This window comes from Heterodontus francisci, chromosome 18 (assembly GCF_036365525.1).
Source record: "Heterodontus francisci isolate sHetFra1 chromosome 18, sHetFra1.hap1, whole genome shotgun sequence".
Lineage (NCBI taxonomy): Eukaryota > Metazoa > Chordata > Chondrichthyes > Heterodontiformes > Heterodontidae > Heterodontus > Heterodontus francisci.
In genome coordinates, this window is record NC_090388.1 from 89,667,334 (window position 1) to 89,685,857 (window position 18,524).

At 44.3% G+C, this 18,524-nt stretch overlaps 1 protein-coding gene across 8 annotated transcripts in view; it reads left to right on the forward strand.

The window, feature by feature from the left end:
* ccdc77 (coiled-coil domain containing 77) overlaps positions 1 to 18,524 on the forward strand; it is a 204,209-nt gene that overhangs the window by 143,009 nt on the left and 42,676 nt on the right. For all 8 annotated transcript variants that reach the window (XR_010976902.1, XR_010976903.1, XM_068051115.1 and 5 more), the window contains exons 8-9: positions 7,175 to 7,403; positions 8,842 to 8,967. Coding sequence is in view for 6 of the 8 variants with exons in the window: in XM_068051115.1 (XP_067907216.1) it covers positions 7,175 to 7,403; positions 8,842 to 8,967 (355 nt within the window). In the remaining 2 variants the exon portion in view is untranslated. The remainder of the gene's footprint in view (positions 1 to 7,174; positions 7,404 to 8,841; positions 8,968 to 18,524) is intronic.

Genomic DNA, 18,524 nt, shown 5'->3' on the forward strand with positions numbered 1-18,524 from the left:
TGTCAGCCAAGAGTTTCAATTCATTTCAGCTTCGCTGTCTGCGGAGAATCTTTGGCATCAGGTGGCAGGACCATATCTCCAACGCAGAAGACCTCGAGGCAGCCAACATCCCCAGCATATACACCCTACTGAGCCAGCGGCTCTTGAGATGGCTTGGCCATGTGAGCCTCATGGAAGATGGCAGGATCCCCAAGGACGCATTGTACAGCGAGCTCGTCACTGGTATCAGACCCACCGGCCGTCCATGTCTCCGCTTTAAAGACGTCTGCAAACGCCACATGAAGTCCTGTGACATTGACCACAAGTCGTGGGAGTCAGTTGCCAGTGATCGCCAGAGCTGGCGGACAGCCATAAAGGTGGAGCTAAAGAGTGGCGAGTCGAAGAGACTTAGCAGTTGGCAGGAAAAAAGACAGAAGCGCAAGGGGAGAGCCAACTGTGTAACAGCCCCGACAACCAATTTTATCTGCAGCACCTGTGGAAGAGTCTGTCACTCTAGAATTGGCCTTTATAGCCACTCCAGGCACTGTTTCACAAACCACTGACCACTTCTAGGCGCTTACCCATTGTCTCTCGAGACAAGGAGGCCAAAGAAGAAGAGAGAGCACAATGAAGGTTCACCAGACTTGTTCCCAGAATGGCAGCACTGTCCTGTGAAGAGAGATTGGGGAAACTGGGTATGTATTCTACAGAGTTTCAGTAATCTCATTGAAACCTACCAAATACTTGAAGGGATAGACAGGATATATGCAGCTAAGATATTTCCTCTGGTTGGAGAGTCTCGATCCAGGGGACACAATTTCAAAATAAGGGGTGAGCCACTTAGGACAGAGGTGAGGAGAAATTTCTTTACTTAGAGTGTTGTGAATCTTTGGAATTCTCTACCCCAGAGGGCTGTGGAAGCTCAGTAATTGAGTATGTTTACAGCAGAGATTGACAGATTTTTAAATACAAATGACAGAAGGGGATATGAGGATAGTGTCGGAAAAAGGCATTGAAGTGGATGATCAGCCATGATCGTATTGAATGGTGGGGCAGGCTCAATGAGCTGAATGGTCTACTCCTGTTCCTATGTCACATGTCTCCTCTGCATACCCATTTTACACTGTAGTAAGGATCAGTTTTTAAAACATAACCATACTACAAAGTCCAGCATTCTTAATGCAAGGCAATGCTGGAGCAATTAAAATTGGGGATACACAAGAGGCCAGAATTGAAGGAGCATAGATATCTTGGAAGCTTGTAGTGCTGGAGGAGGTTACAGAGATGGGGAAACTTGTGGCGGGGACTGATAGCAATGGCTCCTGAGTGAGTCGGAAAATCCAGGAGCACCATGGAAGCAGCCCCAAGCATTTCGACAGAAGCGTGGCAGAGAAGCAGCAGAGAGGGGTGAACAGCACAGGAGAAAAAAAATCAGTGATAACACAAAAAGTGTGTGGGGGGGTGGGCGCGGGTTGGAATAAGTTTACAAATAAATGTTTACGTTAACCTATCTATAACTTAAATTAAGTAATTAGTTTAAAAACTTAAAGCTAAGTTGATTAAATGCATTAAATTTAATTAAAACAAGGTTTATAGAGGGATGGCAGGGTAGGTGCTGCACTACAACTGCAGCCTGTGGGAGTTTGTGAAAAACATTGTGAACCTGGTCAACCACATCTGCAGTCAGTGTCTCAACCTTGAGGAGCTTCAGCTCGGAGTTAGTGCACTAAAATCTGGGGTGCAGACTTTTCTGGGCATCAAGGATGGGGAGAGTTACCTGGGCATTTTGATTCAAGAGGCAGTCACACCCATTATGTTAGGAAGTGGAACAGTTCTGGTTAGTGGTCAGGCAGGTAAGGGGACCCTGGTGCATTGCTGGAGGAACCTCAGCCTTTGCCCTTATCTGAAAGGTAGGCGGTTCTTGCTGCCTGTGTGGAGCAGAGCAAAGTCTGCAGGATTGAAGTGCAAACTGACAATGGCAGAGGAAGCCATTCAGGTGGGGGGCAGGAAAAGGACTATAATAGTGGATTAGGACAAATATTCCCAGGTGGGAAGGGAGCACTGTGACTGGAGGTAGTTTTGGGGGTAGGGGAGCTCTGTGATGGGTGTGGCACTGAAATTGAGGGTGGGTTGGTGGGCTGAAAAAAAGGCACACTCTTGTTTAAATAGAGCCTTTCACAATCTCAGAATGTCCCAAAACACATTGCAGCCAGTAAAGTATTTTTTGAAGTATAGTCACGGTTGAAATGTAGGAAACAATTTACATGCAGCAAGATCCCACAAACAGCAATGTGATAATGACCAGTTAGTCTGTTTTATGGGGATAGGTATTGGCCAGGACACTGGAGAGAACTCCCTTGCTCTTCTTTGAAATTGTGTCATGGGATCTTTTACATCCACCTGAGTGGGCAAGTGGGACGGGAATGGTCCCGTCAGATTGCAAGTTGGCAAATGTTACACTACTTTTCAAGAAAGGAGGTAGAGGCCAGTTAGCCTAGCATCAGTCATTGGGAAGATGCTGGAAAGTAGTATTAAGTAAGCTTTAACATTGCACTTGGAAAAGCATAGTATGATTAAAACAAGTCAGCATGGTTTTACGAAAGGGAGATCCTGTTTGACAAATTTATTCGAGTTTTTTGAGGATGTAAATATTAGGGTTGATAAAGGCGAACCAGTGGATGTAGTACACCTGCATTTTCAAAAGGCATTCGATAAGGTGCCACACAAAGGGCGGCACAGTGGCGCAGTGGTCAGCACCGCAGCCTCACAGCTCCAGGGACCCGGGTTCAATTCCAGGTTCTGCCTGTGTGGAGTTTGCAAGTTCTCCCTGTGTCTGCGTGGGTTTTCTCCGGGTGCTCCGGTTTCCTCCCACAAGCCAAAAGACTTGCAGGTTGATAGGTAAATTGGCCATTATAAATTGTCACTAGTATAGGTAGGTGGTAGGGAAATATAGGGACAGGTGGGGATGTTTGGTAGGGATATGGGATTAGTGTAGGATTAGTATGAATGGGTGGTTGATGTTCGGCACAGACTCGGTGGGCCGAAGGGCCTGTTTCAGTGCTGTATCTCTAATCTAAAAGATTAATAGGCAAGATAGGGCTCATGGTGTTGAGGGTAATATATTAGCGTGGATAGAAGATTGGTTAACAGACAGGAAACAGAGAGTGGGCATAAATGGGGCGTTTTCAAGTTGGCAGGCAGTGAATAGTGGGGTGCTGCAAGGATCAGTACTGGGGCCTCTGCTATTTACACTCTATTAATGATTTGGATGAAGAGACAGAGAGTAATGTATCTATGTTTGCTGATGATACGAAGCTAGGTGGAAAGGTAAGCTGCGGGGAGGGTGTAGGGAGGCTGCAAAGAGATATAGATAGTTTAAATGAGTGGGTAACAAGATGGCAAATGGAGTATAATGTAGGGAAGTGTGAAGTTGTTCACTTTAGTCGTAAAAATAGAAAAGCAGAATAATTTTTAAAAGGTGTGAAACTGGTAAGTGTTGATGATCAAAGAGTCTTGGCGATCCTTGTACAAAGAACGCACAAAGAATAACATGCAGATGCAGCAGGCTATTAGGAAGGCAAATGGCATGTTGGCTTTTATTGCGAGGGAATTGGAGCACAGGAATAAAGAAGTCTTACTAAAATTGTACAGCGCTTTGGTGAGACCGCACCTGGAATACAGTGTGCAGTTTTGGTCTCCACATTTAAGAAAGGATATGCTTGCTTTACTAGGTTGGTCCCTGGGATGAAGGGGTTCTCCTATGGTTAGAGGCTGAGTAAATTGGGCCTGTACACTCAAGTTTAGAAGGACTGGTGGATGATGAGTCCAGGGAATGGAGTGTAGATAGTCTGGATCATGTTGATATCAAAAAGAAGGAGGTGTTGGGTGTCTTGAAAAACATTAAGGTAGATAAGTCCCCAGGGCCTGATGGGATCTACCCCAGAATACTGAGGGAGGCAAGGGAGGAAATTGCTGGGGCCTTGGCAGAAATCTTTGTATCCTCATTGGCTACAGGTGAGGTCCCAGAGAACTGGAGAATAGCCAATGTTGTTCCTTTGTTTAAGAAGGGTGGTAAGGATAATCCAGGAAATTACAGGCCGGTGAACCTTACATCAGTGGTAGGTAAATTATTGGAGAGGATTCTTCGGGACAGGATTTACTCCCATTTGGAAACAAACGGACCTATTAGCGAGAGGCAGCATGGTTTTGTGAAGAGGAGGTCGTGTCTCACTAATTTGATTGAGTTTTTTGAGGAAGTGACGAAGATGATTGATGAAGGAAGGGCAGTGGATGTTATCTATATGGACTTCAGTAAAGCCTTTGACAAGGTCCCTCATGGCAGACTGGTACAAAAGGTGAAGTCACCCGGGATCAGAGGTGAGCTGGCAAGATGGATACAGAACTGGCTCAGTCATAGAAGACAAAAGGGTAGCAGTGGAAGGGTGCTTTTCTGAATGGAGGGCTGTGACTAGTGGTGTTCCACAGCGATCAGTGCTTTGCTGTTTGTAGTATATATAAATGATTTGGAGGAAAATGTAGCTGGTCTGATTAGTAAGTTTGCGGACGACACAAAGGTTGGTGGAGTTGCGGATAGTGATGAGGATTGTCAGAGGATACAGCAGGATATCGATCGGTTGGAGACTTGGGCGGAGAAATGGCAGATGGAGTTTAATCCAGACAAATGTGAGGTAATGCATTTTGGAAGGTCTAATACAGGTGGGAAGTATACAGTAAATGGCAGAACCCTTAGGAGTATTGACAGGCTGAGAGATCTGGGCCTACAGGTCCACAGATCACAAAGTGGCAACGCAGGTGGATAAGGTAGTCAAGAAGGCAGATGGCATGCTTGCCTTCATCGGTCGGGGCATAGAGTATAAAAATTGGCAAGTCATGTTGCAGCTGTACAGAACCTTAGTTAGGCCACACTTGGAATATTGTGTACAATTCTTGTCGTCACACTAACAGAAGGATGTGGAGGCTTTGGAGAGGGTACAGAGGAGGTTTACCAGGATGTTGCCTGGTCTGGAGGGCATTAGCTATGAGGAGAGGTTGGATAAACTCTGATTGTTTTCACTGGAACGACGGAGGTGGAGGGGCGACATGATAGAGGTTTACAAAGTTATGAGTGGCATGGACAGAGTGGATAGTCAGAAGTTTTTTCCCAGGGTGGAAGAGTCAGTTACTAGGGGACATAGGTTTAAGGTGCGAGGGGCAAAGTTTAGAGGGGATGTACGAGGCAAGTTCTTTACACAGAGGGTGGTGAGTACCTGGAACTTGCTGCCGGTGGAGGTGGCGGAAGCAGATACAACAGCGACGTTTAAGAGGCATCTTGACAAATACGTGAATAGGATGGGAATAGAGGGATACGGACCCCAGGAGTGCAGAAGGTTTTAGTTTAGACAGGCATCAAGATCGGCGCAGGCTTGGAGGGCCGAATGGCCTGTTCCTGTGCTGGACTGTTCTTTGTTCTTTGAATGAGAGGCGATCTGATTGAGATACAGGATTCTGAAAGGGCTTGATAGGATAGGAGCTGAGAGATTGTTCCCATTGGGAACATGGTCGGAGAATCGAGAACACGGGGACACAGTCTAAAGATAAGGGGTTAATTATTTAGGACTGAGATGAGAAATTACTTCACTCAAAGAGCTGTGAATCTTTGGAATTCTCTACCCCAGAGGGTTGTGTATGCTGCATCATTGAATGCACTTAAGGTTGGGATGGATAGATCTTTGGTCTCGCAGGGAATCAAGGGATATGGGGAGCGGGCAGGAAAGTGGAACTGAAACCCAAGATCAGCCATGATCTTACTGAATGGCAGAGCAGGTTCGATGGGCTATATGGTCTACTTCTGCTCCTATTGCTTGTGTTCTTGTGACCTTGGTTGAAAGGCGCCACCTCTTGACAGTACAGCACTCCCTCAGTACTGCACTGTAAGCTCCCACTCCCATGCCTAGGAAATCCAGTTGATGTATCTTTTCATGGTTCACATTGCATTTTTTCTATTCGTTTACGGGATTTGCGTGTCGCTGGCAAGGCCAGCATTTATTGCCTATCTCCATTTGCCCTTGAGCTGGTGGTGGTGCCTCAATTTGAAAAGTCAAATGCTTGTTTTCAAATCCTTCCCTGTCCTTGCCCCTCACTGTCTCCAGCCCTACAATTCTCCAAGATCTCTGTGCTCTTGCAATTCTGGCCTCTTCAGTATCCCTCATTTTCATCAATTTACCGTTGATAGCCATGTCTTCAACTGTCAAGGTCCTAAGCTCTGGAGTTCCCTCTGTAAACCCCTCTGCCTTTTTTAAAGACTCTCCTTAAAACTTGCCTCTTTGACCAGTCTTTTGATCATCTACCCTAATGTGTCTCAGTGTCAAATTTTGTTTTCTCATGTCCTTGTGAAGCTCCTTGGGATATTTTATTGTGTTAAAGGTGCTATGTAAATATCAGTTGTTGTTGTTTTCTGGGCCATTTCAGAAGCAGTTAAGAGCCAACCGCATTGCTGTGGGTCTGGAGTCATATTTTGGCCAGACTGGGTAAGGATGGCAGATTAACTTCTGAAAGAACACTAATGAATTGGATGGGTTTTTGCAGCGGTTACATGTGTACCATTGTTGTTAGATTTTAATTGCAGATTTATTTAATGAACTGAATTTAAATTTCCCAGCTGCCTTGGTGGAATTTGAACTCCTGTCTCTGGATCATTAGTTCAGGTCTCCGGATTACGAGTCCCACAACATAACCACTATGCTACTGTTCCCAGTATGGAACCATATTGCCTACTAGAAGATTGTTGACAATAACCTGGTGTGGTCTTGTCAAACTGTTAGGTCAGATCTCTTGCAGTTAGTTCTGTAACTGCATACACCACCCTTTAACCAGCCAGTAGTTATCATCTTCAGCAGGTCTATTTGAATCTAAGCTGGTCTGGGTAGGGGTTTGTAGAACTGGATATCAGGGAGTGTGAGTGTTAAATGGAACCAAACATTTGGGGAGTGTAGCATTTGCGGAGTAAAACTTGGAGATAGTTGGTTGTGAGGGGCGCGGGCAGGAGCGGTGAATGTGTGTCAAATAGAACTGGATATTGGGGAATTTATGTCTATTAAATAGATTGGATATCAGTGGGTGTAAGTGGAACCACAGATCAAATATCTGCAGGATTTCCTCCAAAGTAAATAGGCTATTTCCTTTCATTTTTCCCCAGACTGCACAAGACTCAGAATCTGCTTTATGAGAGCACCAAAGACTTCCTGCAGTTAAAATTCGAGGGTCGAGATGCTGAAAAGGTGTGGATGGCTGAGAAGGATCATCTGCTGCAAGAGTTGGACAGGCACAATGAGCTGAGAAACAGAGGATGTGACCCAGAGGCACAATTGCTTCGAGAATCACCCATGAAACATGAGATACAACGGATACAGCGTGAGGAAATAAAGGTAGAATACCCTGTTTCAAAGGGCTAAATACAGAAAAAAAATTATTTCCCCAGTGGAGCAAAGAGATATGGGTATACAGATGCACAAACCACTGAAAGATACAACACGAGTTAATAAAGCCATAAAGAGTGCAAACAAAGTACTTGGGCTCAATTCTAGTGGAGTAGAACACTACAGCAAGGGGGAAGTGTTACATATATAGAACCTTGATCAGAGCATACTTGGAGTACTGTGAGCAGTTCTGGTCTTAATATTACAAAAAGGATATTGAACCATTGGGAGAAAGTTTGGAAAAAAGATTACAAGGATATTACCTGAACTGAGAGGTTGCATCTATCAGGAAAGATTATGCAGGCTTGGGTAGTTTTCTCTATAAGAGAGGACAAGTGAGAAATATTTAAAATTATAGTGGAGTTTGATAGAATGGATGTGGAGAAAGTGCTTCCACTTGTGGTTATGTCCAGAATGAGGGAATTTGCCATAAATTAGCCTCCAACAGATCAGGAATTCGATTTTGTTTAAAGCAGTGAGAATGGAGAATGCACTGCTACATGGAGTGATTGAAGCTGGTAACATTGGTGCATATAAAACAGAAAAATATAGAGGGATACAAGGCACAGGGGGGGAAGAGGGAATGAGGGTGGAGGGGAGGCTCATGTGAGAATTGAACAGTAGCATATACCAGTTAGCTGGTCATTTTCTATGCTGGTGCCCTTTGTCAAATAGTTCAATTCAAAATAAAGAAATGGTTATCTGTATTTCATGTCTTCAGCATAAACGTTATACCCTCACTGCTAACTTAATTACTGCAATCCTGTACTGGCCAGCTTCCACACTCTGCAAACTTCAGCTCATCCAAAACTCTACTCTCTGTATCCTGTCCCACACGAAGTGCCATTCATCTATCACTCCTGTTCTCTGGTTCTGGTCCTGGTCCCCCAACACTTGAAACATTCTTGCCTTTATGTATAAATCCCTCCTGACCTTGCCCCTATCTGTCCCCGTGTGATTTCTTTTATCGCTACAGCCACCACCCTCCACCTCCTCCCAAAACTTGTTCTATCGACTCTTGCTTATTGTATACCCTCTCCTTGCTCCAAAATTGGCAGCCAAGCGTTGAATCACCGAGGCCCTTTATTTTGAAATTCACTTCCTAACCCTTTCCGCTTCTCCATCTCCTGCATCCTACAACTCACCTCTTTAACTAATCTTTTGCTAATCTTGCCTTGGAATACATAACCCCTGGCATATTCTTCCTCTTGACCAATCAGGAACGTATTGCGCAGGAGATAAACAGGCTGCGCACAGGTAGTGGTCCCTTTAAGATGCTTGCATGCGCCTGTATGTGAAACATCTCCTTAAAGTTCACTTTTGTTTGTTATTCACGGTACTGGGGTCTATGTTCAATACACCCACTAACTGTAACTGCCTTTCCCAGTCACTGGAGGAGCAACTAAACCAGGCACATCGACTGGCAGACATGTATAGGGAGCAGTGTGTGACACTGGAAGACGATCTGGCACAGATTCGGGAAGAAGGGGACATAGGGCGTCAGCTGTTTAAGGTAAGACTACAAATTGTCTGAAATATTTCTGTCATTCTCTGGAAATGGTAGAATGGTATGTATGGACTTCCAAAAGGTGTTTGATAAAGTACCACATAATAAATTTGTTCGTAAAGTAGAAGCCCATGGGATTAAAGGGGCAGTGGCAGTGTGGATACAAAATTGGCACAGAGACTGGTGGCAAATGGTTGTTTTTTAGACTGGAGTTTGCAGTGGTGATCCCCAGGAGTTGATGTTGGACCACTGCTTTTGTAGATATATTGGTGTTTGCAGATGAAATGAAATTCAGAAGTGAAGCAGAGCAAGATGGATAGAAACAGACTTTCAGGAGGATGTAGACAGACTGGTGAAATGGGCAGTGTTACGACTGACCACTCAAGTCAAAGCCCCCAATCAAAATATAAGATTCTGATTGTGGTGGGAGAAACGCACTGTTGATTCAGTCCCGTCTCTCCACAGATCGCCTAACTTATCATTTTTAAGCTTTACAAATTAAAGACCCAACCCGATTGTCCCATCTATTAACTCCTGAATGAGGCTAACCAAACTAGGTGTCTTTAGATCAACAAATTAACTGTTTAATTAGAAAAACTAAATTCTTAAACACTATTAGATATAAACAACATTTAAAACAGAAAAATTAGTGTCCTTGCATATTTGCGCTCCTGCCGAAGTGAAATCTTCCAATGTGGAACAGTCCAAGGTTGCTTGAAGTCCTCACAGCCGGCCAATGGGGGGGGGGGGGGGGGGGAGGGAAAGCTTCTTCAACAGTCGAACAGTCCGTAGGCTAATTCGGAAGTTGAATTAATGCTCCTCTTTTCCAGCAATTACAGATCGGCAGTTAAAGGAATTGGTTATTTTCTTTTAAGAAATTAATCTGGCTTGACATCAGAATTCTGAGAGTATAATCAATAGGGTTTAAATAAACCGAGAGAGAGCTCTCGTTTCCCTCAGTATATGCTGGTCCAGCTGTCTGTCTGTATCAAAAGCCAGTTTTTCAGCTAGTTTCAAATGTCAGTCAGCAACAATGTATCTCGTGTCCTTGGTCCTAAGTGGGTGTATCCTATGGAAACGAGAATGCATTCTTTGACTCAGTATCTGGAGCTTGCTGCCTTAAAGCAGTACTGATCCTGTTACAGCCTTAAAGGCACACTTCCGGGAAAAAAACACTACAGGATCATAACAGCAGACACATGGCAGATGAAATTTAATGCCAAGAAATATGAAGTGATGTGTTTTGGTAGGAAGAAAGAAGAGAGGGAATTAAAAATAAATGGTACAATTTTAGAATGGGTGTAGAAACAGAGCACCCTGGGACTTTTATGTACAAAAATCCTTGGAAGTGGCAGGGCAAAGCTGATCATAGAAAGTTTAAGGCACAGAAAGAGGCCACTGGGCCCATCATGTCTATGCTGGCCGAGAAACGATCCACCTATTTTAATCCAGCATTTGGTCCGTAGCCCTGCAGATTACAGCATTTCAGGTGCATATCCAGACTCCTTTTGAATGAGTTGAGGGTCTTTGCCTCAGCTACCCTTTCAGGCAGTGAGTTTCAGACCATCACCACCCTCTGGGTGAAAAAGTTTTTCCTCATCTCCCCTCTAATTTTTCTACCAATCACTTTAAATCTATGCCCCCTCAACACTGACCTCTCTGCTAAGGTGAATAGACCCTTCACCTCCACTCTAAACAGGCCCCTCAAAATTTTGTACATTTTGATCAGATCTCCCCTCAGCCTTCTCTGTTCCAAGGAGAACAACACCAGCCTATCCAATCTTTCCTCATAGCTGCATTTTTCCAGTGCTGGCAACATCCTCGTAAATCTCCTCTGTACCCTCTCTTGTGCAATTACATCCTTTCTGTCATGGGGTGACCAGAACTGCACACAGTACTCAAGTTGTGGCCTAACCAATGAGTTATGCAGTTCCAGCATAACCTCCCTGCTCTTATATTCTACACCTCGGCTAATAAAGGAAAGGATTTCATATGTCGCCTTAACCACCTTATCGACCTGTCCTGCTACCTTAAGGGATCTGTTGACCTTTGCTCCTAGGTCCCTCACTTCCTCTGCACTTCAGTATTTTCCCAAGCTATTGAAAAATCATAAAAGGTGCTTGGCTTTAAAATTGAGGCATAGAGTACAAAAACAAGTAACTTATGCTCAGTTGACAAGCTGGACTCCAAGTTTCAGACAATGCGATGCATCAGGGAGAGAGAAAGTTACCTGGACACTTTGTTCCGGGTGGCAGTCACATCCCCTTAGGTTAAATACTTCAGATTTGGACAGTGGCCAGGGACAGAAGCGTGTGATTACAATGAGGCAGATATGGAGATCCAGAAAGTAGCACTGGAGGAGCCTCAGCCCTTGGTCTTGTCCAACAGGCACGAGGGTCTTGCAGCCTCTTTGGACGAGAGCAGGGACTGCAGGGAGGATGAGCAAACTGACCACAGCACCGTGGTGCAGGGGGCCATTCAAGTTGGGGGAGTAAAAGCAATGTTGTTGTAGTAGTAGTAGTAGTAGTAGACAGTATAGTTGGGGGATAGATACTTTTCTTTGCAGCTGAGAGCATGAATTCCGAAGGCTGTGTTTGTTGCCTGCCCGGTGCCCGGGTTGAGGACATCTCCTCGGGGCTGGAGAGGAACTTGGAGTGGTAGGAGACGGATGCAGTTTTTGTGGTCCACATAGGTACTATGAGAGAGATTCTGCTAAGGGAGTATGAGCAGCTAGGGGCTAAATTTAAAAGCAGAACTGCAGAGGTGATAATCTCTGGATTACTACCTGAGCCATGAGCAAATTGGCATAGGGTCAATAAGATCAGAGTTGAATGCATAGCTCAAAGATTGGTGTGGGAGAAATGGGTTTCAGTTCATCAGGTACTGGCACCAGTACTGGGAAAAGATGGAGCTGTTCCGTCGGGACCAGTGTCCTGACGAATTGAATAATAAGGCTTTGAACTAAATAGTTGGAAGCGTTCAAGTGAAGGGAAATTTGGAAGATTTAAGAGAAAGGAGAAAGCAAGTGCAGGGTAGCGATATGGGCAATAATAACCAGTGTGTGACAGGAAGGGATAGAGCATATAAACATAGTGCACCAGCAAATAGGGTCAGGGTAGGATAAAATGTTAAAAAGACAGACATTCATCATAAGATAGGTGAATCGATGGCATAAATAGAAATGAATGGGTATATGATAGCCGTTACAGAGACTTGGTTGCAAGGTGACCAAGGCTGGGTACTGAATATTCAAGATATTTTGACATTTCAAAAGGATAGGAAGAAAGGAAAAAGAGGTGGGGTAGCTCTGTTATTGAGATTAGTACAATAGTGGGAAATCATCTTGGCTCAGTAGATCAAGATGCAGAATCAGTTTTTATGGAGAAAAATAGCAAGGAAAGGAAGTCACTGGTGGGAGTAGTTTATAGACCCCCTAACAGTAGCTACGTTGTAGGACAGAGTATAAATCAAGAAATAATGGGGTCTTGTAAGAAAGTTACTATAACAATCGTGGGGGATTTTAATCTCATCAATTGGATGAATCAAATTGGCAAAGGTAGCCTTGAGGACAAATTCATAGAGTGCATTCGGGATAGTTTCTTAGAACAATGCATTGTGAAACCAACCAAGGAACTGGCTATTTTAGACTTGGTAATGTGTAATGAGACAGGATTAACCAATGATCTCATAGTCAGGGATTCTCTTAGGAAGAGTTGTCATAACATGAATTTCATGTTCAGTTTGAAGGTGAGAAACTTGGGTCTAAAACTAGTGTCTTAAACTTAAATAAAGGCAATTACAAAGGTCTGATGACAAAGTTGACTAAAGTAGACTGGGAAAACAAGTTAAAAGGCAAGATGTTAGATAAGCAGCAGTGTGCTACAAGTTCACAGGACAACAGTCTTGCTTGTACTGTCTTTATTGAACTGCCTTGTGATGGCTACCTGCAGTGAGTGCTTCATGGTCGAGGTCAGATGACTATGGCAGGCCAGGAGGCACATTAGTACAGTATTGCATTTCTATCCCAAACATCCCCGTTTTCATACATAAAAAATTTGCACGCATTATCATTTACACTGAGTTGCCCAAAATAGCGTTCTGCACACCACTGTTCTCATGCATTAGTGGTTCATTATTCTCATCAGTCTCTGCACATGCATTGCATACACAGTCTTTAAATTGTACCGGTCTTTTAATCGTGCATGTTGCCGTTGGCTGTTCATCTGGATGATTTTCCTTCTCTGGGGAGTGTCGTTCGCGTGTCACTAGTTGTCATGGTAACTGTTCCATTTCCTTTGTTGGGGTGCTGTGGACCTCTGGGACTGATGGTCTGTGCAGATGGTGAGTTCACATCTTCCTGATAGGCCGCTTGCAGTGAAGGAACAACTTCTCCAGTTGTGCATATGTGCCTGTGGTTGCGACGGTATATCTGGTTATTTAATTCCATTGCGTACGATGGAGGTGATAGCTGCTGCACACAGGTCCCAAGTAGTTACTTGGGCTGACTCTTGTTGAGATTGTTTCTGCCCTTTCACCTTGATTTTGTCACTCAGGCCTGTTAATACTTCTGGCTTCAGGAGCTTTTTTGCTATTGGAAAAGTAGTTTGGGTGTGGCGTGACATTAGTCTTTGTACCGGACTACTTTCCATGCCTTCAGTAGATGTGTTTCTCCACTCGAGGGTTACCTTGTATTCATCTGTGCCGGATTTGCTCGCTTCCTTTGATTTCTATGGCGATTTTCACTGCGGCCTCAGCCTTTCTATTTGACTGGGGATAGTGTGGAGATGAAGTATGGTATTGAATTTCCCAATTCTTTGTAAAGTGGCTGAATTCTTCACTCGTGAACCGAGGGCCGTTGTCACTCATCACAATGTCTGGGATGCCATAACGACTCAAGGGTGCTTTCAGGCATTCTACAATCTCACCAGTAGTCGTTGAGGTCATCTCAGTAGTCCCAATAGTTAGCATAGTAATCTACGGTGACATGATAATCAGTTCCTGTGAGAGTGAAGAGGTCTACTCCCAGCTTCATCCAAGGTCTGGGATGTCATGTGTCATCAGCGGCTCTTCAGCTTGCTTAGCCTGGTACTCGTTGCATGCACTGCACCGGCTGATGTGGTCCTTGATTTCATTGCTCATGTTTGGCCAGTAGAGCATTTCTCTTGCCTTCCTCAGACTTTACTCAATTCCTTGTTGGCTTGCATGGATGCGCTTTAGCATCTCTCCTCTCAACTCCTTAGGGATAATGACTATTACCTTTGTACAAGATGCCAACTTGGGCTGCCAATTCATCTCTGAATGCCCAAAACGCTCTTGTGGCCACAGGAGTGTCCTTGATGCTGTCAGGCCATCCTTTCATCACTACTTCTTGCAACACTTGGAGAGTTGGATCTTGTTGGGTAGTTCACTTGATTTGAGCAAGACGCTTGTCAGTCAGATTCAGTGTCTCTGCAGGGTTGATGACTTCCAGAGCTGGTTGAGCTGCAGCTTCACGTTGGATCTGTCATAGCATCCTCTGCTTTCTCATAGGATGTGCTGCTCTCGACAGCATGTCTGCGATGTACATCTGTTGCCCTTGCTTGTATGTCACGTCCTGATATCTCCGTAACCGGAATAACATCCTTTGCAGACGCTTTGGAGCAAATAGTAGCGGTTTGAGCAAAATGCTTTGAAGCGGCTTGTGGTCAGACTCGACTGTCGCTTTGTCTCTTCCAAGTAGGTATTGATGAAAATGTTCACAAGCAAAGACAACGGCCAGTCACTTGTTCTCAATCTGAGTATAGTGTTGTTCTGTTTGCGTTGTTACGACCAGGTGAGATAGGTGTCTAGGGGTCTTTCTCAGCCTTCACCTTGTAACAGGGTTTAATTTTTTTAAACACACTGTGTTTTGGGCTCCCCCTTGATGAATCCTTGTTCACCACTTTTCAATTATAAGGTAAAGAAATGAGCACAGACAGGCCTTCTTAGGTTGAAAGAAGAAAAGTGAAATTTTATTTAAAATTAAAACTTATATTCTAATTCGGTTAACGCCTACGGATACACGCCGCGCCCCATGCTAGCATGCTTACGCGATACGCATATGCAAATAGAGACGGAAAAGAGCAGAAGAAAAATAAAGTAGAGAGGTTTGAAGCAATATCAGAAAAGTTTCTTGTTATTGTGCTTCGAGCTCACTGTAGTCCTTTTGTAAATAGTTCTTGCCTGTAGGTTAATCTTGCTTTTCGTTGGGGCCCGGTATTCTTCTTAAACCTTGTTCACTGTCGGAGACTTTTCTTTCTTGGGATTCATGTGTCTTCAGTGGGTCTTTAGTTCCGTGAGAAAGTGACGGGAGCAGACAGGAGAGAGATGTTCTCAGTCCAGGAGCAAAGAGCTTTCTGAGTTTTAATTCTCTGTGGCAAGTTTAAATTTATAAAAAAACTCCAACAGCCTGTTAGTCATGTGACTAAACTGGTCTGCCTACTACTTCTGTGTATTGGGGAAGCAGGGACTGGATTCTTTGTTCCAACACTGTCAGCTAGTATCAAAAAAGGTCTTTCTGGTGAGGGGCCTGGCAATTCCTTGTGATACGCCCTCCTCTTCCCAGCAACAGTTTCAAGTTTAATGTCCATGTGGCGAAATTATGTGCCTCATTCTTGCAAGTGGGGGCCTGCAAGTCAGCGTTAATGCTCTGGATGCAAATGCAACTGGTGGTTGTTGCTGCATTAGGGTTGCTCCAAGTCCTGTCTGGCTGGCATCACACTGCTGGGTAACGTCATCATTTGCATCACTGTATTTCAGCACTGGCATCACCATCACTAGTTGCTTGATTTTAGTGAACGCTGCTTCTTGTTCTGTGCCGCAATACCACTGCATGTCTTTGGCAGTGAATTGGCATAATGGTTCACACTCTGAAGACAAATTGGCAAGAATTTTGCAAGATAGTTGATGACTCCAACAAATCGTTGCACTGTTTTTACTTCTGTTGGTCACTGCATCGCTACTACCGCTCTTAGCTTTACGGGTCCTGGGCAAAGACCTTTTGCTGTCAGTACATGACCTACGTACTTGACTTCGGGCATCTTTAATTGCAATTTTTTCTTGTCCAAGTTGATCTGGCGAGCTCTGTCCAGCAGTCGCACTGGATTTTGATTATGGTCAGCAATGGCTTCTTCCATTGTGTCTCAGCTTCCATAAACTAGCAGATCATCCATTATAGTTTCCACTCTGGGAGGATCATTTACTGTCTCATGCTGACTGCGTTGATACTCCTCTGGAGCCGTGAAAATGCCAAACAGCATGTGTATCTCCTGAATGACGTCCAGATTGTACTTAGAAAACTGCTGCTTTTATCCAGCTTTACTTTGCCAGTAACCATCCTTCACATCTAGGGTAGTGAAGATTTTTGCCTTTGCAAGTTGTGGCAAAATTCCTTTGGTTGGCATGGAGTAGTGTGATCTCTTCAGAGCTTTATTTAAATCCTTTGGGTCGATGTTTACTCTCAGCTTTCCGGGTTGTTTCACTGCTACCATGCTGCTAATCCATTCTGTAGGAGTTTCACTTTCTTGATTGCTCCCTTTTCCAACTCTTGTCTTTCAGGTTGGCCTTGAGGGCAGCTAGAACTTTCCTTGGCAGTTGCTGAATTAGTCTTACCCTCTCATCTACTTCGAGATGATGTTCTCCAGGAAGACATCCTAAACCTGTAAACCCATCATTGTACTCCTCTAGGATCTGTTCCGCGGTCAGTGGTTTAGTGCGCTGCAACACATTGCAAATCTCTTTTTGCACGTTGAGGGTTACCAGTTCAAGCTTTAGACTTGCTCTGGCTAAGTAGAGTGGCTTTCGCTTGCCATCTGTGATCTGGAACTCCAGATCTATATTCTTGTCATTGCATTGGGCTCTCAGAGTAATTTGTTCTCTCAGAATTTGTATGGTGCCATCATATAGCCTCGACCTTCCTTTCGAGGGCTTCATTTTTGAATTGCCATGTTGAGCCACTTCGTACAAGTCTGTGAAGCTCATGATGTTGCATGACGCACCGGTGTCTATCTGACACTTTATGTTGAATTGATATTCTCCTTTTGCAGTCATCATTCCAACAGTCACAAAACATTTATCACCTATCGACTTGACTGAACCAATCTGTTGTAAGGCATATAGTGATTGGTCAGAATCTTCGGCTGCTATCTCTCCAGTGGCCATATAGAGTCATAGAGAGATACAGCACTGAAACAGGCCCTTTGGCCCACCGAGTCTATAACCACCCATTTATACTGATCCTACATTAATCCCATATTCCCTACCACATCCCCACCTTCCCTCAATTCTCCTACCACCTACCTACACTAGGGACAATTTACAATGGCCGATTTACCTATCAACCTGCAAGGAAACCAGAGCACCTGGCGGAAACCCACACAGTCACAGGGAGAACTTGCAAACTCCACACAGGTAGTATCCAGGACCGAACCTGTGTTGCTGGAGCTGTGAGACTGCGGTGCTAACCGCTGTGCCGTAGCTTTTGTACCTGCTTTTTGTGCTTCTTGCCAAACACTTGTGTGCAAAATGATTCGGCTTCTTGCAGTGAGAACACTGCTTTCTCCCTGCTGGACATGTGTGATGTCCTCCACAGTATTTACATCCTGCCCTTTGTCCGTGATCTTTCTGCCCTTTCAGCCGTGAATGTCTATCAGTGTGATGCAAGGCCTGGACTGTTCTGCCATGAATGTGCTCTAGCTGATGATTTACAACCTCAGCGCTTCTGTACATGTCGATCGCTTTCCTGAGAGTACGTTTGTACTATCTGTCAACGTGCTGTCCACTGCGAGATCTCTTATGCCTAATACAATGGAACATCTTTCATTAGGTCATCTTTTTAGTTGCACAAGTTCACAGGATTCTGCGAGCTGTGTTAATGCAGTCACATATTGATCAATGGACTCTTTTTCACATTGGGCCCTAATATTGGACACAGACTATTCATAAGTTACGTTCACTTGGGGTTCAAAGCATGCTTTCAAAATTTCTGCTGTCATTTTTTTTAGTTCTTCTGAGAGATTCAGGGTGGAATACATTTGGTAACAGTCTCCCCAACAGTGATAAAAGTGTAGCTACCCGTAGCTGCTCTGGTTTGTTAATTAAATCTGTCACAATTTTGTAATTTTGCCATTCTGATTGGAAAAACTGCCAGTTCTGCTTCATTTTGTCCAGTGCCGGTAGATGAAAATTTGCAGCCATTGTGTCATACCCAGTGCTTTTAACTGTGACCGGCTTCTTTTGTTCCTTTTCTATGGCTTTTAGCAGCTTTTAGTGGCTCTGAACATTCCTGTGTTCCTCTTTTAGTAACTGTGCGTCTATACAGTTCTTCACTCAATTTCAGCTCCAGCCAGACACCATGTTACGAGCTCACAGGACAGCAGTCTTGCTTGTGCTGTGTCTTTATTAAACTGTCCTATGATAAACTGTAGTGAGTGCCTCATGGTAGAGGTCACATGACACAGCAAGCCAGAAGGCACATTAGTACAGTATTGCATTTCTGTCCCAAACTCAATGGTAGACATTGAAAGAGATATTTAATAACTCTCAAC